This window comes from Saccopteryx bilineata, chromosome 1 (assembly GCF_036850765.1).
Source record: "Saccopteryx bilineata isolate mSacBil1 chromosome 1, mSacBil1_pri_phased_curated, whole genome shotgun sequence".
In the NCBI taxonomy this organism is placed as follows: Eukaryota; Metazoa; Chordata; class Mammalia; order Chiroptera; family Emballonuridae; genus Saccopteryx; species Saccopteryx bilineata.
This window is the reverse complement of record NC_089490.1, coordinates 168,616,757-168,638,125: the sequence shown is the minus strand read 5'-3', so window position 1 is coordinate 168,638,125 and position 21,369 is coordinate 168,616,757. Positions and strand designations below refer to the sequence as shown.

At 36.4% G+C, this 21,369-nt stretch overlaps 2 protein-coding genes across 5 annotated transcripts in view; one reads left to right on the top strand and one right to left on the bottom strand.

Moving 5' to 3' along the window:
- The window catches only part of PALLD (palladin, cytoskeletal associated protein), a 583,598-nt gene that overhangs the window by 81,065 nt on the left and 481,164 nt on the right, over positions 1–21,369 (top strand). The window lies entirely within an intron of this gene.
- The window catches only part of LOC136337723 (probable ATP-dependent RNA helicase DDX60), a 129,762-nt gene that overhangs the window by 60,193 nt on the left and 48,200 nt on the right, over positions 1–21,369 (bottom strand). For all 4 annotated transcript variants that reach the window (XM_066279407.1, XM_066279416.1, XM_066279422.1 and 1 more), the window contains 6 exons: positions 13,123–13,281; positions 9,846–9,987; positions 8,231–8,386; positions 5,832–5,937; positions 5,253–5,368; positions 1,689–1,849 (listed from right to left, as the gene is read on the bottom strand). In XM_066279407.1, coding sequence (XP_066135504.1) covers positions 1,689–1,849; positions 5,253–5,368; positions 5,832–5,937; positions 8,231–8,386; positions 9,846–9,987; positions 13,123–13,281 — 840 coding nt within the window. The remainder of the gene's footprint in view (positions 1–1,688; positions 1,850–5,252; positions 5,369–5,831; positions 5,938–8,230; positions 8,387–9,845; positions 9,988–13,122; positions 13,282–21,369) is intronic.

Genomic DNA, 21,369 nt, shown 5'->3' with positions numbered 1-21,369 from the left:
GGCCTGCCTAGTAGCCTTACAAACTCAGAGACCTAAAGTAACCACACAGGATGGTCTAAAATTAAAACTTTCTAACTAAAAGCAGTTTGTAGTGGGTAGTCATGTCCTTGGAAGGTATTTTTCTCTAACAAAGGTCAATGCTTACCTTGATCTGTTGTCTTACGCGTCTATAATAATGTAGCAGATAACATGCCTTTGAAATGTAAGGGTCATCTTTTCCTGCTCCCCTCAGGGCAGGCATCCCACCAGAGCAGGAACCAATATAATCCCTGTTGTTGTTATCATGTTGTATATCCTGTTAATTAACTATTAACTATCTTATGCCGGCCTAAGTAAAAGAAGTTTCAGTATATACATTTTACTCTTTATCCAATCCCAGAGATGTCTCCACTTTTCCTTCTCCTGCCTCCCTAGTCAATTTCATGTGACCCCCATATGTCTTCCCCTTTGATTCTAATGTAGAAAATAAGTGGTAAAACCGCCATTTTCCAGAGCATTTCTCAATCCACTGAGACTGTGCTTCCCAGCAATTGTGGACATTTTGGTTCAAATAAACTCATAAAAAGTTCTTACAGTTTTAAAAGTTTCTAGTGTTGACATTTACAATTACCATTCTGTTCATTTTTTTCTGGCTGATTTTCTAATTCCTTTGTTCCTTTCTTCTCTTTGTCTCTTACCTCGTGATTTAATAGTTTTCTATAGTGGTATGCTTAGATTTCTTTATTTTTATCTTTTGTCTATATATTACAGGTTTTAGCATGGTGTTTACCATTTGGCATATGCAAAACATCTTACATTTATTTACATTATTACATTGTCCACCTGCAGCAGGCCAAGAGAGAATATAAAGGTGAGAAGACACTGTAAGGCAGCAGCTTTTGAAATATATAAATTGGCACCTTTCAGGGAAAGAATGGGAGAAGAGTGTTTTAGTAAGCTGCCTTTGTCTGAGCCCTGAGGAGACAGCTAAGCAAGTGCAGGGCAAGCCTATTAAGAACTGTGTCTTTGCTATAATTTTATGGATCTTGTAGAAGCAAGCCCCATTGGCATTCAGAGTAGATGTGTGTGGGGCTCATTAAGAGTTGGTTCCAAACCCCTCCTGAGAGAGAGAGAGATGAGAATTATGAGTTCCTTTCTAATTACACGGTATGTCACTATGCCGGGGGTGGGGTTTATTGCAAAAGTATGTCTCAGCCTCTTCTTCCTGTTTTTTGGGTTTTATTTTTTTCTCATTTACCCAATGTGTAGGTGGCACTCAGCTAGTTTCTGGATTCCTTCAGAGGGAATTTTATAGGGAATAACTAAGCAAGCTGTAAATTCAGTGTGTCCTTGGGAGGAGGTAAGTTCAGGAACCTCCTAGATAGCCATCTTGAGGCAGAACTCCCAAGAGCTATATTTTTACTGTTACATCAACATTTCTAAATCCAAGCTGTTAGCCACTTACTGTCTTATTTTTTTAATTAAGGGTATGTTTCATTATATGTAGATATGCAGGTTAGAGTATCTTAGCAAGTAAATAAAGTAATAGGTGACTATACACATATATACTATATGATCATATTGCCATATGATCATATATATATATATGAACATAGTATGGAAGGAAACTACCAAAGAGACTGAACAAATATCAGATCAAGAAGAGACAAAGAAAAGTAAAAAGTTTTGATAGACACTATAGAACATACATTTGCCTTTTTGCTCTTGGGTGCACTGAAATTCTTCTTTGGCTTGATATCTTGAGTGACAATGAGTTTGGAAGATACTGATTCTAATGAACTTCCATAAAATCGTTGAAAAACATGATACTTTTGTACAGATCTAAGATAATAAGGATCGCTAGATTTTTCTGAAAAAGAAAAGACAGGTATTACACTTCCTGATATCAAGCTATACTACAAGGCTATTATACTCAAAACATCTTGGTACTGGCATAAGAACAAGCACATAGATCAATGGAACAGAATGGAGAACCCAGAAATAAACCCACAGCTCTATAGACAACTGATATTTGACAAAGGAGGTAAGGGCATACAATGGAGTAAAGACAGCCTCTTCAACAAATGGTGTTGGGAAAATTGGACAGCAACCTGCAAAAATATTAAACTAGACCAGCAACTTACCCATTCACAAAAATAAACTCAAAATGGATAAAAGACTTAAATGTAAGGCGTGAAACCATAAGCATCTTAGAAGAAAACATAGGCAGTAAGCACTCCGACATCTCTCGCAGCGATATATTTGCTGATTTATCTCCACGGGGAAGTGAAATAAAAGACAGGATAAACAAATGGGACTATATCAAACTAAAAAGCTTTTGCACAGCCAAAGACAATAAGAACAGAATAAAAAGTCAAACTACACAATGGGAGAACATATTTGACATTGCGTCTGATCAGGGGTTAATAACCAAAATTTATAAAGAACTTGTAAATCTCAACACCAGGAAGACAAACAATCTAATCAAAAAATGGGGAAAAGAAATGAATAGACACCTCTCCAAAGAGGACATACAGATGGCCAATAGGCATATGAAAAAAAATGCTCAACATCACTAATCATTAGAGCAATGCAAATTAAAACCAGATATCATCTCACACCAGTCAGAATGGCTCTCATCAACAAAACAACACAGAATAAGTGCTGGTGAGGATGTGGAGAAAAGGGAACCCTCTTACACTGCTGGTGGGAATGCAGACTAGTGCAGCCTCTGTGGAAAACAGTATAGAGATTCTTCAAAAAATTAAAAATCAAACTGCCTTTTGACCCAGCCATCCCACTTTTAGGAATATGCCCCAAGAACACCATAGAACAGTTCCAGAAGGAGAAATGCACCCCCATGTTTATAGCAGCATTGTTCACAATAGCAAAGATCTGGAAACAGCCCAAGTGTCCATCAGAGGACGAGTGGATTAAAATCTTTGGTACATATATACTATGGAATACTACTCAGCCATAAGAAATGATGACATCAGATCATTTACAATAACATGGATGGACCTTGATAACATTATACGGAGTGAAATAGGTAAATCAGAAAAACTAAGAACTATATGAACCCATACATAGATGGGACATAAAAATGAGACTCAGAGACATGGACAAGAATGTGATGGTAACAGAGGGTGGGGTGGCGGGGTGGGGAGGGGGTGAGGAGGAGAGGGAGGGGATGGGGGAGGGGAGGGGCACAAAGAAAACCAGATAGAAGGTGACAGAAGACAATTTTACTTAGGGTGAGGGGTATGCAACATAATCAAATGTCAAAATAATCTGGAGATGTTTTCTCGGAACATATGTACCCTGATTTATCAATGTCACTGCATTAAAATGAATAAAAATAAGATTAAAAAAAGAAAAGACAAAGTGTAACACAACTGTATTTTTAATTATTATTCTCAGTAATTATTTGCATCATTCCACCCAAATATGTACTTTTCTTTTTAGTTTGGAACAGTAACTTATTCTGTTTACTTTTGTTAAAGAGGGAATCTTACAATCAGATTAACTCATCTATGGAAAAATTACTTACTTTATTTAAAGAATCTAAGTGACAAAGTACTCTTTCATTATCTACCTCTCAATAATAAATAAATATCAGGATGCTATAAAGAATTACAGATTCTAGGCATTACCTCTGTTATGTGCTCTGTGAATAAAATTAAGAAGAGGTATGTAGAGGCAGAGACAAGAAGATATCCTTTTAGGATGTTCTGGCTTCTTGTATCACTTGATAGAAAAATTCTAGACCAGGCCCTGGCTGGTTGGCTCAGCTGTAGAGCGTCGGCCTGGCGTGCGGGGGACCCGGGTTTGATTCCTGGCCAGGGCACAGAGGAGAAGCGCCCATTTGCTTCTCCACCCCCACCCCCTCCTTCCTCTCTGTCTCTCTCTTCCCCTCCCGCAGCCAAGGCTCCATTGGAGCAAAGATGGCCCGGGCGCTGGGGATGGCTCCTTGGCCTCTGCCCCAGGCGCTAGAGTGGCTCTGGTCGTCGCAGAGCTGCGCCCTGGAAGGGCAGAGCATCGCCCCCTGGTGGGCAGAGCGTCGCCCCTGGTGGGCGTGCCGGGTGGATCCCGGTCGGGCGCATGCGGGAGTCTGTCTGACTGTCTCTCCCCGTTTCCAGCTTCAGAAAAATACAAAAAAAAAAAAAAAAAAAAAAATCCTAGACCATAGCCACAGAGTCAAGAGCTTGGTAGCTGAGAAAAACTTGCCCTATGGTAAAATCTAATAACACAGGAAATCTTAACAAAGAAGATGTGATTACTCCCTTACTGAAGAAAACTATAATACTCAAAGGAAATAACTAAGCCAATTAATTTTTTATGTCTATCTACATATATCAAATCAAACCACTGTGAAGGATGTTAATGGTTATTCTAAAAGATCCCCTCGCATCTTGTGAGATCTCAGGAGCTGTTTATAGAAGCAGGCTGATAAGTGTTTCATAGGAGCACACTCCTCAATTCTTCTGAAAGTAAGTTTTGTCAACTTGAGAAAGGGTGGGAGGGAGCACAGGGGTAGACAAAGGTGAGATGAAGACAAGGAATGAATCAAAGATACCAGATCCCTAATTTAATCTATTTTGATCGACTGTTACTGGTTTCATGGCCTCTCTTTGCAGTTCCTACCATCCTAACCGTGAAAGCAGACAAAATGCTGACACTTGTTACACGTAATTAATTGGGTGGCATGAAAGCAACTGCAATCACTTGAAAGACTATAACCTGAACATTTTGGGCATCAAGGAATACACAGATTTCTTTATCAACAAACCATCTTTGCTTGATACAGCTTCTAACCTTTGTGGGGACAAATGCCATATGTGTGTACTTCCTCCTAAGTCACCTGCATACCTATGTATATATGACTGTTAGTAAATGAAATTGAATTTTTCATTATCATCTTTACTGACTTTCATTTAAATATCTGCTAGATTAGTCTAACTCAAGAAATATAATTTGTGCCCTAGCCAGTTAGTTTAGTCAGTTAAGAGCATCGTCCCAAAACAAGGTTGTGGATTCAATCCCCAGTCAAGGTACACATGAGAAGCAGCCAACGAATGAATGACTGAGTGGAACGACAAATGAATGCTTCCCTTCCCCCTCCCCTCTCTCTTCTTTCTCTCTGTCTCTCTGAAACAATAAATCAAAAAGAAATTAAGCCCTGGCAGAATAGCTCCATTGGTTGAAGCATCGTCCCAGAGCACAGAGGTTGCTGGTTCAATTCCCTGGTCAGGGCACAGAGTCACAGAGCTCACCGTTAAACTGGCACTTTGTCCTGTCATAATCATCACTAAGGGGTCTGCGAGAATGCCAATGAACAAGTTCATCAAATTCCTTATGTTTAATCAGTGAAGTTACAATAGGATCATTCCTATGAGATAAAATATGTATATATATTTATATTTTTAAAGTTCATGCTTTCAAATGTAACATAACACAGATTACACTTTGTAATAATATTTTTAAAAACCATAACCCCCTTTCCTCTTTCTGTGATATCATATAAATGATTGAATCCAAAGAGCAGCTTATTAGAGGCTTAATAACCCAGAAGCTACTCCATATTTTTAACAGTCCCACAAACAGCAACAAATATTTATTAATTACAAACATGCCACTAGAGTGATTTTACTCTGAGATTAAAACCATGTTGATTTTCACCTAGTATTGATCAAAGGGCATTGATAAATTTGATAGTAAACTCATTATCTGTTACAAACATGCATTACATCTAATGTACTGTTACTAGTATATCTGCTTCATTTCAGAGAAAATTGTGTGATTAAGTCTTCCATTCCGCACACATATTTATAGAGGCACTTTTGGCCCCATACCTCTTTAGGAAAGGCAAATCTTTCAAAATGTCTCCAACAAAGCTATCAACCAACTCAGATGACATTGGAATAAAACCCAAATTGGGCATTTTTCCTGTGGAGGTGGCTGTAAACATATAAAATGTTAAGACAAGGTCAAATGTGAAAGTTTCATGCAGAGCTATTACACATTAGTTTCTAAAACTGTACAATAAAAAGCATTTTTTATTAATCTTATTTATATTTATCAAATCCAGACCTTCCCACATTAAAAAGTTCAGCCTATTTCCACATTAAAACATTTTGGGACAAAGCAGAGTATAAAAAATAGACATCATTTAAGTAGGTAGGTAGGTAGATAGGTAGGTGGGTAGATAGATATCATATGTATCACATATATATAATATATATGATAGCTAATAAAAGCTTTTATTTAGTATAGTGTTTATAATTTTAGGTGACCTGCTATTGCTCTGCCCATTACCAGCTTAGTGTTCACTATTTCTATCTTTGCCAAATACCTTCCTACTACAAGGTCCACAAACTCTGCCTGACCATTTTTAATCTTATAGCCCACACAGAGCAATGCTAATAATTTAATGCTCCAGAGAAAGCCTTCAGCCAAAGACTGAGATTCTCAGTAAAATATACCTGTGATTGGCCACAATGGAAACCTACTAATTAACATGTCCTATATTCATTATGTTCTTTTCTTATTCTAATCTTATCACTACCTTATTTGATCTTTCTGGGATCAGGAAACTACTTGCACACCAGTTTCTGACTGGTAGAACTCATACTGACAAGAGGAAAGAGGACATATATTGTCTCTCCATATTATGGAAAATATCCTTATTAATACACCCTAAATTCCCATTAGTTTTTCTTCTCACTTTCCTTCTGGGATCATTTTCTTCCTGAAAATTATCAGATAGAAATATCTTCAGTGATGCATTGATGATGGATAAATCAGTTCTGTACTTCTGAACATATCCACATTGCTCTTTCATTCTTAAATTATATTTTAAGAATTATATATAATGCCATTCTATTCAGACTTGTATCATTATTATTGAAAGTCTATTCGACTTTTTGTTCTTTTGTAATTCTGATTCTTTTAAGATAGTTCTTTCTTTTTTATGTTTTACAATTTTATTTTATTGTATCTAGTGAGTATATTTGTCTAAAAGTGTGAGTGTGCACATGGTTAATTCATCCTACTTGAGATTCATAATACATTCTGAATATGAAAATTCTTGTCTTTCATCAAGCCAGGCAAATGTGCAACCTTGATCTCTTCAATTATTGCCCAAGGCACAATGGCTCGATTTCTCCTTCTGAGTCCCCAAATGAATGGAAAGTTGACCTCTTCATTTTATCCTTCGGGTGTTTTAGCATCACTTTTACATTGTTTTATTTGTATTTCTTTTGTTTATTTTTATTTAAAAATTTTTCCAGCTTTATTGAGATATAACTGATATATAACATTGTGTCAATTTAAGTTTTACAACATGTTAATCTCTATTTCTATGAGTAATTCTTTTGATCTATTTCTAGTGCACAAATTCTCTTCAGCAATAACCAATCAGCTTTTTAAGACTCATCTGTTTATAATACTTTCATTTCTACAAGTTTGGTTATTTTAAAATATAAATGATGATTTATAATATTTTATATTCTCATGTTTCAAATCTCATGTTTTATTTTTAAGCACTTTAAAACACGTATGTATTTTATACTTGATATTTATAAAATATGAAGTATTTAAGAGTTCTAGTCCTTTGTTATTTTATAAATTTGTATTTGCACTAATATTTGGTAGAAATATATCCTATAAAACCAGAGTTCATGTTATATTCCTCTGCGGAGAATTGGCCAGATCCCTCTGATCACTCCAAGTTAATTTCTGGCTGAGAGTTGTCTTGACCCTGCTTATTGAGTAAGCTGGAGCCCCAGATTCATAGGAGGACAGATCAATAACCAGAAACTCTCAGACTGATTTACTTGGTATTACCCAGAGAACAGGCTCTTTCCTTATTTTTGTCCCCTAGGATTTCCCTTCTGTTGTTTTGAGCTTAGCTATAATTATATTAAAAAATGTTTGGGATCTCTTATCCAGCAATTCAAATATTCCCCACAGAGATTATCATTTGATCTATACTGCAAAATTAATGAAAATGGAAGTCACATATATTTGGCTTTAAAAAAAGAATCACAACAGCATTAGCTACAAGCAAAAGATGTAATACTTTAAAACTATAATTATAGCATATCACCCCAATAATATGACAACAAAGTCCATTTACTATTAAATTGCATAGTGCCAGGAGATTATTTACCAGCATTTAGTTACCAGTACTTTCAAAAACAATTTCAGTGAAATGATGCTTTTATTTCAGATTAATTTAAATATTTACTACCTTCAATTGGTAAAGACTTCTTTTGGAGAAAATTAAGTGTTGTTGTTCTCAGAGGAAGTGGCTTTCCAACATCAAATTCACTGACCAACTCTGATATAACATCCCAGAGATGTTCATAATCCTTCATAATGATATTTCCCAAATTCAAGTGCAGGCCTACATAATAGTTAAAAATGCTAAATATTAAAAGTCATTCAGACATACACAGAAACACACATTTGTATTAAATTCATAAAGCTCTAAACTATTTGTCAAAATGTAAAATTTTCACACTGTCCCTAGATGAAAATGATCCCTACTGTTAACAATGAGATTGTAGATTTTTATTTTTTCTTGTTTTCCAATTTTATCACTGACTATTAAAATTATAACTCTTAACAATAAAAGATGGTGAATATCTAATTATCATTTAAGGTAAAAATAAATGGCATGCCACAAATAACTTTATAACCAATAAAACTGAATAAAAACTCTGATTTTTCAGAAATGAGAAAATTTATAGAGGATTCCTAAACTTATACGGAGCCAATTCACTTCGATGTTTGTAACATGAAAGAACCAAATCCTAGAGGTCAAAGAAGCTTCAATAACGCTCAACCAGTTGTAGTTCTCTTAAAATATGTTTTATTCTTTACTATTAAAAAATAACAGGGAAGTTATTCTAAGACAATAACTCAAAGAAAGAAACACGAACACATGATAAATGCATAAACCAGTTTTATCTTTTGAAAAAAGTTCCCTAAATATCGAATAATAGTAGGATGATCGCATTAATTAAACATTATGAAAAAATGTTATGCATCTATAATTCACCTGTTAAATTATCAATATATTTCCCAAAAATATTTGTGAACTAATATTCAGTTAAAAGAAGCTTTATAACGTCGGCCTGGTGTGCAGGAGTCCTGGGTTCGATTCCCGGTCAGGACACACAGGAGAAGCGCCCATCTGCTTCTCCACCCCTCCCCCTCTCCTTCCTCTCTGTCTCTCTTTTCCCCTCCCGCAGCCAAGGCTCCATTGGAGCAAAATTGACCGAGACAACTGAGGATGGCTCTATGACCTCTGCCTTAGGCGCTAGGATGGCTCTGGTTGTGACAGAGCGATGCCCCAGATGGGCAGAGCATCGCCCCTGGTGGGCATGCCGGGTGGATCCCGGTCGGGCACATGCGGGAGTCGGTCTGACTGCCTCCCTGTTTCCAACTTCAGAAGAAAAAAAAAAGAAGCTTTATAATATGATATTCTAATTGTAATTAAATAAAACGTATACACGTATGAACAAGAATTGGAAGGAGAATGATTGCTATGCTATATATTGGAGATACAGAAATAATTCTGAAGATTTAAATTTTGGGTTTTTTTTAATTGAATTTATTTATTGGGTTTAGAAAGAGGGGGAAGAGAGAGAGAGAAAGAGAGAGAGAGAGAGAAAGGGACAGAAGGAGCTTCTCGCATGTGCTTTGACTGGGCACGCCCAGTGTTTCAAACCAGCAACCTCAGCGTTTCCAGGTTGCCACTTTATCCACTGCACCACCACAGGTCAGGCTGAAGTTCTGAACTCTTCATACAGGTTAACTCTGGATGAATGTATAGTTACTGTAATACACTAAGGTAGTACCTTGAACATTTTCCTTTTCATAGTAAAAAGCAATATTCTTCAACAAAAGGTCATCATTTAAGTCAGAAAGGTGAGTTAAATTCATATTCCAAAATTCAAAAATGTGGGTATTATTTAGGATGAAATATTCACACCACTTTTTCTGAAAATTGGAAATAAAACCAAGTTATTGACCATTTCTTTAGTAGCAATAAGATATAATATGACTACAAAAATGTCTATAATCCACCTGACAGGCAAACTGGCAAGGCTCTTTCCAACCCTGATTAATGTAAGCCTTTCAATCTAGGTGTCTATGGATACTTTATACTTTAAATGACTAAAGTACAATATAAAATCAAACTGACCAAAAAAATGAATTCAGTATAGTTCTTTATTGTGAAGCAGAGAAATTCATATTTGATTCTTAATACCATTTCTTTTTTCTCACACTGTAATCCACAAACGCAGTCTCAAGGGTTCAGAAATATTTTAATTTCAGGTCAAAAGAACATAAAAATAAAGAGTATTTGCTTGTTAAGAAGATGCTTATTCATTCAAATTCAAAGATTCACTTCTACCTACACGAATGTGCAGTACCTGGTTTATGATATGATGCTGTGTTCCTACCTCGCACAGACAGAATGCTTTCACTGACTACACTTCTACTGCTCACAAAAATTAGGGGATATTTCAAAATGAGTATGAAGCTGTAAAATATCCCCTAACTTTTGTGAGCAGCTCACAGTAGTATAGGCATGAAGAGGCCATCTCAGCAAGTAAGAGCCTTGTCATCCTCTCAGGCCATAATGGTGTTTGGGGAGCAAACTCTAAAGCAGGAAAGCTGGCTTCTCTGCTCCATAGTCCCTTAATAATAAAACACAAACACTTGCCAGATGTGTGTAATTTATATACCTACTATTTATTGATATGGAACTTTAACCCAGCATTATCCAAGAGAAATGTAACATGGGCACTCTGCACATGTTATTTTACATTTTCTGAAGTTACAGTAAAGATAACAATAATAATAAATAAATAAAAGCTAATATTAATTTTCACTTTAATTTAACCCAACATATCCAAAATATTTTTATTTTAACATGTAATCAATGTAAAAATATTGACAGACTAGTTTACATTTTTTCATGCTAAGTTTTTGTAATATGGTGTTTCTTTTAAACATATAGCGTATCTCAATTCAGATAACTCACGTTTTAAGTGCTGAGTATGCCACTGTAGCTATTGACTACTACATCAAACATCCTAGCTCTAACCAGGTAAGTTAAGGAGGCTGCCCAAGGTTCATGATGAAGCCATAAACATCAAAGAACCAAGAACCTCTTACTTGAATGTAGTTTTATCTACAAGTACAGTCAAGGGTTCAACAACCTCAATGACAGACCACAAACACAATGGTGGTTCCATAGATTATAACAGAACTGAAAATTTCCTATTGCCTAGAGATATGGTAACCTGTCCTAAAGTTGTAATGTTGTAATGTCATGGCATAAGTCACTACTGTTCTGTATGCATCTCAGTCAGTAGTGATGCTATTGGCTAGAAATGCCTGGACCACTCACCTGGGCCAGTGAGCTTTCCACAGACATTTCCCCTTTCCAAACCAGTGTTACAACTCGCTCTACCCTTGTAGTTCTTATTGTAATTGTAAGATGCCCCTCAGTAATAAGTATTAGGAAACTTTAAAGAAAGAAAGAGTTTATTACTTACAGGCCCACTGCTATTCATGATTATTTACTGTTTCCTTAGTCCCTAACATTATCAACAGTTATATGAACAAAGGCAAAGGTCATCTAACTTGCTCCCCCAAATCCACTTTTTGTTTCTACAGTGCAAACTTTGCATTGTAAGCCAGAGAAAAATTTTAAATGAAAGTGCCATTCATTTGCTTAAATGATTCTCAGCCAATCAATTGGTTCTCATTGTGTTTATGATCAAGTTCTATCTCTGTGCCCTTAAAAGGATCTATAGAGTTGTACATGACTCATTTTTTACCTATCTATCTCTTCAGCTTTATTATTTTTCCATATTTTTTCTATTCCAGTTACACTGGCTGTATCTCAGTTCCTTGGTCATACCAGCTTCAGGATGATCACACATCCTGTTTATTTTCTACAGTCTAGTTTTCATCTTTTCCTCAACTTGCTAACTACTACTCATCCTTCAAGACTTGGGTTACTTCATTTTTTAAAAGAAGCCCTCTTTTTCAGACTGAGCTGAGTCTTTCTATTATCATATGCTAAGCCACCTGTAGTTCCTTCTTTGTAGTAACTTTAAAAATTCAATATCTGTCTTTACTGCAAAATGTGGTTTTATAAAGATGGTAGAGCAGGATGAGTAAATATGCTTTCATTTATTTTTTGCTGTATCCCTAGTGATTTATACAATTTATGTATTTTAAATAAATATTTATGGACTTGATTCCTAACAAATTGGTTCTAAAACACTTACCTTTAATATTTGAATATACAGTAGTATCAAAAGAGCTTATGTCAATTGCTCCATTAATCTCATTGCTGGACATCAGTCTAAGTCAATACCCCCAAATTAAATGGAAAGGCTTATACTCAATCTAGAAAATAGCAACACTATAACACAATAATTCAAACCTTCTTAATATCCCATAATAGAGAAATAAGTAAAGCATGCTACATCCATTAAAATACAACTAGGTAAGCATTAAACAATGAGGTTAACTGAGAATGTGAAAGGAAATAAAAAAATACATGTAAAAAAACCACACACATAGATTTTCAATGTTAGAAACAATAACAAATACCAACAGAAAAATTGGAGCATTTAAAATTTTAAAAAATACACCAAAATGTCAATAATACCCAAATTGATTTAAGTGGTGAGCTACTGGGTAAGTTTTTCTGTCACATTTGCTTTCCATTTTCCTAAAGTCTGTGTACTTTCTATAACTATCCTCTGTAATAGACAAAAGTAATACACTATTACATTGATTTAATCAATTCCTCTCAAAAGCAGAACACAGTGGTCACCAATCCCTTACAGCTGATGACACCAAAACTTATGCTTGAAAAATATTGAAAAAAGGAAATTTTCCTTAGGCTGAATATATAGCATTCTGTTTATTATTCCTACCAAAGAGAGCTGTTAGAATCAGAAAGTGATTGATGTAGGTCATTAAACTTTTAAAACCCCCAAAGGACTGATATTCTTGTCATATAAATCTACTTTTGAAGGTGACTGTGGTTTTTACATCTCAAAGAGTTGAAACAATAAATAAATAAACTAATAGGAATATATTTACCATTTTCAGGAAAGGCAGAATGTCCCTAATCCAATGGGAAGTGATGAATCTAGTACGAGCTCTTTGAGAAAGAGGTAAGTGGAGTAGAAAAACCATACTGAGACAATGCAGTTTACAAAAATCTTCCACCTCTTGTAGGCTTAAGCAATTACTTTTCTCCTGAATAAAATAAAGAAGGTTAAGCCAGAGATCAGGTGGTTGTGAAATTCACATGCAGAATGTGCAACAAAAGTCAGTAGCCACATTCTTCTGTGCAGGAATCGCATTATTTCATTCTTCATTCCACATTTTAGAGAAAGTCCTTTTCTTCATACATAGACTTGATTGAGTTTTTACAGATGTGAGGTAAGACTGACAGGGAACTTCTGGTTCAATAGAAATTTACATAAAGCATTTTCAGTATTTTTAGTCAAACCAAACTTGACGTAGTAGATAAGGAAGTCATGATCTACAGGACTCGGTACTGATAGAACTACGCAGTAATGCTCTTGTTTCCAATTTTAAAGTTATACTGAAAATCACCAGAGTGAGAAAACCATAACATTTATAAAAACACCCATTTAGAAAAAGGGTTAAGGAGTGATCATATTTAACATGATAGGACAAGCACTTCATTGGCATCTTCAAATGTTTACAGGTTCTAAGTGAAACAAGACTAAGACTTGTTTCAGAGTACCTCAAAGGGCCAGATAGGGGCTAATTATTAGATGTTCCAGAGAGATACATTTAATTTAGTATCATTTTTCCAATACCAATTTAAAATGACATATCTATTCATGTACAAAGATTTTACTAAGAATATATTCAAGCAGATATTGAAAAGTTGAATACTGCATAAAGGATGCTAGGTAAAAAATGATGAGCCCTATTCATTTCTAAAACTATAGAAGAGAGAAACAAACTTCACTTTTCTTTACTAAGAATCTTTAACCAAGAATTCCCAGAACTCAAATTGCATACAAAATAGCATGTGCACAAATGTGTGTGTCTAAGAGTGTGCGACTGTGTGCATGTGTGCACAAATACATAGAGATTGTAGGGACACATCCATTTAACCTTGAACCCTCTATGACTTGGATTGAGAAACTTTAGTAAAAGCCCTGAGTGAATATCTCTTGGATGCAAACACCAAGAAAGTGTGAATGGGTGACTTTTGTGCAGATACAAAGGAATGCATGTGATCTAGAAAATTAGCCTAGACCAGTGGTCCCCAACCCCCAGGCCACGGACTGGTACAGTCCACAGAGAAAGAATAAATAACATACGTTATTTTCGTTGTATTTATATTTAAGTCTGAACGATGTTTTATTTTTAAAAAATGACCAGATTCCCTCTGTTACATTCGTCTAAGACTCACTCTTGACGCTTGTCTCGGTCACATGATACATTTATTTGTCCCACCCTAAAGGCCGGTTTGTGAAAATGTTTTCTGAAATTAAACCAGTCCGTGGCCCAGAAAAGGTTGGAGACCACTGGCCTAGAGGTTCTGGATTGCCCCTTCCTTTGTGCTTGTTAATTAGCAAAAGAAAAGAATGTACTGACCAATTTAGCCCTTTCTCCATGTAAGCAAAACAGCCATTATTCATTCTTCCCCTTGTCACCTGATCTCCCTCCTCTGTAATCCTGTTACCTCTGTTCTGCTTCTGATAATAAAAGCTAAGGAAAAGGGAGATTCAGGAGGTGCCTATTTGCCTCCATTGGCAGGCCTCCCTCTCTTCCTCTTGACAAATTTGTATGATGAGTAGGTTTTTTTCCACACGACACTGGAGTACTACAGCGAGCTGGAGTATTACAGAGATAACTATTTAGTTGAGAGAAAACCCATAGTGATCAACATATTCTTAATGAACTATACCAACTATAAAAAGGTTGAGACTTTTAGCATCTGTCCAGCTAGGATGTCACTAAGACACTATAGCAAGAATATTCTTTCTAAATAGTTTTGTATTGTGGAACTTGAACAAGACAGACTGAGATTCAATCCACACTGAACTGTGTTGAACATTGAACATCAGTGTTTTCATATGTGAAATAGGGATAATAATACCTCCCTTAAAAGGCTATTGTGAGGACTTGATGTGGTGGTACAGGATGGCAGCAGAGTAGGCAGATGCACAGATGCCCAGCTCTCACCATCAAACTGGAATACAAATCAATTTAGGAAAAATTAGCGTAAAAAACCAACTCTGGACTACAAGAACAGCTATCAAAAACCAAGGAGCAAAGAAGAAGCCACAACAAACCTGGTAGAGAACTCCTGAATCTCCCCTGCTTACAGAAATGGGGGGGGTGAGGCTGAGAGCCCAGAGGGGCTCTCACTCCAGGGAAAAGAGCAGAAAATACTGCTCACAGCCACTTGCCTGGTGACCAGGAAGCGAGGTGTGTTGAAAAGACCAGCTTATCACCCAAGTGGAAAGAAGAGAGAGAGGGACAGACTGTGAGGGACTAAGAAATGCAGGAGATGACCTAAAAAAGCTGACTCTGCTGGAGGCGGCCATAGCTGGGGGAGGGACTGAACCTTCCAAAAAACAGTACTGAATTGCTTCTGGATCAGAGATCTCCAGACATCTCTCCAGCTCCAATCAGTGAAACAAGATACAGCTGAAAACAAAAAGTGGGGAGGAGGGGCAGTAACTCAGGTCTCCATGGAATCTGAGGTACACCTCCCCTTACTGAAGCTGAGAAAACACGCTGCCCCCAGAAAGATTAGTTAGTGGAAGAGGCCTTCAGAGTCTCAGGTTACACCCATTGCATTCCTGGATACAGTTTCAAGGAAGCCCCCTGCTGAGATCAGTAAACAAGACTATCACCTGTTAAGAAACAAACAAATCAAGACTTCAAAGCTGCCCAAATCTGAAAGTGGATTACAAATAATAGCTGATAACACCCCAAGAAGACCTAGAAATAACACAATTGAAAAGTGGAGGCAGACAACACCAAGCCTAGACTCAAACAACTCTACAAACAAAACACCGAAAAAGAGAAGACAAAGAAGTACAATCCAAATGAAACCACAAGAGAATCCTTCAGGAGAAGAACTGAGTGATATGGAAATAATCAAACTTCCAGATGTGAAGTTCAAAATAATGATTGTAAGGACGCTTAGTGATCTTAGAACAACAATGGATGGTCATTATGAGCACGTAAATAAAAAAATAGCAAATATAAAAAAGAATCAGTCGGAGATGACAAATACAATATCAGAAATAAAGACCACAATGGAAGGAATTAAAAACAGAATAGATAGAGCTGAGGATCAAATCAGCGAGTTGGAGGACAATGGGAAGGAAGGCATGAAAGCAGAGAAGAAAAAAGAAAAGAGAGTCAAAAAGACTGAGGAAACTCTTAAAGAGCTCTGTGACAACATGAAGAGAAATAACATCCGCATCATAGGGGTTCCTGAAGAAGAAGAGAAAGAACAAGGGATAGAGATTTTATTAAATCATATCATAGCTGAAAACTTTCCTAAATTAATACAGGAGAAACTCTCACAAGTTCAAGAAGCACAGAGGACTCCATTAAAGAGAAACCCAAAGAAACCTACACCAAGACACATCATAATTAAAATACTAAAGCTAAGCAATAAAGAGAAAATATTAAAAGCTGCAAGAGAAAAAAAAAAGCTATCACCTACAAAGGAGCTCCCATAAGGATGACATCTGACTTCTCAACAGAAACACTTGAGGCCAGAAGGGAATGGCAAGAAATATTCAAAGTAATGCAGAACAAGAACCTACAACCAAGACTACTTTATCCAGCAAGGCTATCGTTAAAAATTGAAGGAGAAATAAAAAGCTTCCCAGACAAAAAACAATTCAAGGAATTCATTACAAGCAAACCAATGCTGCAGGAAATGTTAAGGGGCCTGTTGTAAACAGATCAAAGTGGGAAAAAAATATAGCAAAAAGGAATACAGCTTTAAAGAATAAAATGGCAATAAACAACTACATATCAATAATAATCTTAAACGTAAATGGATTAAATGATCCAATCAAAAGACATAGGGTAGCTGCATGGATAAGAAAACAGGACCCATACATATGCTGTCTACAAGAGACACACCTTAGAACAAAAGATAAACATAGATTGAAGGTAAAAGGATGGAAAAAAACATTTCATGCAAATGGAAATGAAAAAAAAATCTGGGGTAGCAATACTTATATCAGACAAAATGGACTTTAAAACAAAGGATATAGTAAGAGATAAAGAAGGCCACTACATAATGATAAAGGGAGTAATCCAACAGGAAAATATAACTATTATAAATATCTATGAACCTAATATAGGAGCACCTAAATATATAAAGCAGACTTTGATGGATTTAAAGGGCGAGATCAGCAGCAATACTATAATAGTAGGGAATTTCAATACCCCATAAACATCACTAGATAGATCCTCAAGAAAGAAAATTAACAAAGAAACAGCAGACTTAAAACACACTAGTTCAACTCAATTCAATAGATATCTTCATAACCTTTCACCCTAAAGCAGCAGAATATACATTCTTTTCAAGTGCTCATGGTACATTCTCTAGGATAGACCACATGTTAGGTCACAAAAGTGCTCTCAACAAATTTAAGAAGATTGAAATCATATCAAGCACTTTCTCCAATCACAACGGCATGAAACTAGAAGTGAACCACAACAGAAAAGCTCAAATATTCTCAAACACATGGAAACTAAATAGCAGGTTGTTAAATAACAAATGGATTAAGAATGAAATCAAAGAAGATATAAAAAAATTCCTAGAAACAAATGATAATGAACATACAACAACTCAAAATTGATGGGACATGGCAAAAGCAGTACTGAGAGGGAAGTTCATAGCACTACAGGCATACCTTGAGAAGCTAGAAAAAGCTCAAATAAACAACTTAACCTTGCATCTAAAAGAAATAGAAAAAGAACAGCAAGTAAAGCCCAAATGTAGGAGAAGGAAGGAAATAATAAATATCAGAGCAGAAATAAATGATTTAGAGGCTAAAGAAACAATACAGAGGAACAATGAAACTAGGAGCTGGTTCCTTGAAAAGGTAAACAAGATTGATGAACCTTTAACTAGACTCACCAAGAAAAAGAGATAGAGGACTCAAATAAATAAAATTAGAAATGAGAGTAGAGAAATAACAACTGACACAACAGAAATACAAAATATTGTAAGAAAACACTATGAACTGTATTCCCAAAAACTAGACAACCTAGATGAAATGGACAAATTCCTTGAAACATACAATCTTCCAAAAATTAATCTGGAAGAAACAAAAAACCTAAACAGACCGATTACACCAAATGAGATAGAAACAGTTATCAAAAAACTCCCAACAAGCCCTGGCCGGTTGGCTCAGGGGTAGAGCAATGGCCTGGCATGCGGGGGACACAGGTTCGATTCCCGGCCAGGGCACATAGGAGAAGCGCCCATTTGCTTCTCCACCCTCACCCCCTCCTTCCTCTCTGTCTCTCTCTTCCCCTCCCGCAGCCAAGGCTCCATTGGAGAAAAGATGGCCCGGGCGCTGGGGATGGCTCCTTGGCCTCTGCCCCAGGTGCTAGAGAAGCTCTGGTCACGGCAGAACGACGCCCCGGAGAAGCAGAGCATCGCCCCCTGGTGGGCAGAGCGTAGCCCCTGGTGGGCGTGCCGGGTGGATCCGGTCGGGCGCATGCGGGAGTCTGTCTGACTGTCTCTCCCCGTTTCCAGCTACAGAAAAATACCAAAAAAAAAAAAAAAAAAACTCCCAACAAAGAAAAGTCCTGGGCCTGATGGCTTCACAACTGAATTCTATCAAATATTCAAAGAAGAACTAACTTCTATCCGTCTCAAACTATTTCAAAAAATTCAAGAGGAAGGAAGACTTCCAAACTCCTTTTAAGAGGTGAGCATAATTCTGATTCTGAAACCAGGCAAAGACAACATAAAGAAAGAAAATTATAGGCCAATATCTCTGATGATATAGATGCTAAAGTCCTGAACAAAATATTAGCAAACCGGATCCAGCAATATATGAAAAAAATCATACACCATGATCAAGTGGGATTTATTCTGGGGAGGCAAGGCTGGTACAATATTCATAAATCAATCAATGTGATTTATCACATAAACAAAAAGAAGGAGAAAAACGATATGATCATTTCAATAGATGCAGAAAAAGCATTTGATAAAATCCAGCACCCATTCGTAATCAAAACTCTCAGCAAAGTGGGAATACAGGGAACATATCTCAACATGATAAAAGCTATCTATGAGAAACTCACAGCCAACATCATACTCAATGGGAAAAAATTAAAAGCAATCCCCTTAAGATCAGGAACAAGGCAAGGGTGCCCCCTTTCATCACTCTTACTTAACATAGTCCTGGAAGTCCTAGCCAGAGCAATCAGACAAAAAGTAGAAATAAAAGGCATTCAAGTTGGAAAAGAAGAAGTAAAACTATCATTATTTGCAGATGATATAATATTGTATATAGAAAACCCTAAAGTCTCAGTCAAAAAACGACTGGACTTGATAAATGAATTCAGCAAAGTGGCAGGATATAAAATCAATACTCAGAAATCAGAGGCATTTTTATATGCCAAAAATGAACAGTCAGAAAGAGAAATTAAGGAAACAATCCCCTTCACTATTACAACCAAAAACATAGTACCTAGGAGCAAACTTAACCAAGGAGACTAAAGACTTGTGCTTGGAAAATTACAAATCATTGATAAAAGAAATCAAGGAAGATACTAACAAGTGGAAGCATATACCATGCTCATGGTGAGGAAGAATAAACATCATTAAAATGTCTATATTACCCAAAGCAATCTATAAATTCAATGCAATACCAATTAAAATACCAATGACATACTTCAAAGACATAGATCACATATTTCAAAAATTTATATGGAACCAAATAAGAACATGAATAGCCTCAGCAATCTTAAAAAAAAAGAATAAAATGGGAGGTATCACACTTCCTGATATCAAGTTATACTACAAGGCCATTGTACTCAAAACAGCCTGGTACTGGCATAAGAACAAGCATATAGATCAATGGAACAGAACAGAGAACCCAGAAATAAACCCACAGTTCTATGGATAACTGATATTTGACAAAGGAGGTAAGGAAATACAATGGAGTAAAGACAGCCTCTTTAACAAATGGTGTTGGGAAAATTGAACAGCTACCTGCAAAAAAAAAAAAAATGAAACTAGATCACCAGCTTACACCACTCACAAAAATAAACTCAAAATGGATAAAAGACTTAAATGTAGGCCATGAAACCATAAGCATCTTAGAAGAAAACATAGGCAGTAAGCTCTCCAACATCTCTCGGAGCAACATATTTGCTGATTTATCTCCAAGGGGAAGTGAAATGAAAGACAGGATAAACAAATGGGACTATATCAAACTAAAAAGCTTTTGCACAGCTAAAGACAGTAAGAACAGAATAAAAAGACAAACTACACAATGGGAGAACATATTCAACAATACATCTGATAAGGGGTTAATAACCAAAATTTATAAAGAACTTGTAAAACCCAACACCATGAAGAAAAACAATCCAATCAAAAAATGGGCGAAAGAAATGAATAGACACTTCTCCAAAGAGGACATACAGATGGCCAATAGGCATATGAAAAAATGCTCAACATCACTAATCATTAGAGAAATGCAAATTAAAACCACAATGAGATATCACCTCACACCAGTCAGAATGGTGCTCATCAACAAAACAACACAGAAAAGTGCTGGCTGGAGAGGATGTGGAGAAAAGGGAACCCTCCTGCACTACTGGTGGGAATGCAGACTGGTGTGCCACTGTGGAAAACAGTATGGAGATTCCTCAAAAAAACTGAAAATCGAACTGCCTTTTGACCCAGCTATCCCACTTTTAGGAATATACCCCAAGGACACCATAGAACGGCTCGAAAAGGAGAAATGCACCTCCATGTTTGTGGCAGCATTGTTCACAATAGCGAAGATCTGGAAACAGCCCAAGTGTCTGTCAGAGGACAAGTGGATTAAAAAGCTTTGGTACATATATACTATGGAATACTACTCAGCCATAAGAAATGATGACATCGGATCATTTACAATAACAAGAATGGACCTTGATAACATTATATGGAGTGAAATAAGTAAATCAGAAAAAACTAAGAACTATATGAATTCATACATAGATGGGACATAAAAATGAGACTCAGAGACATGAACAAGAATGTGATGGTAATGGGGGGAAGGGGGAATGGGGCGAGAAAGGAGAGAGGCAGTG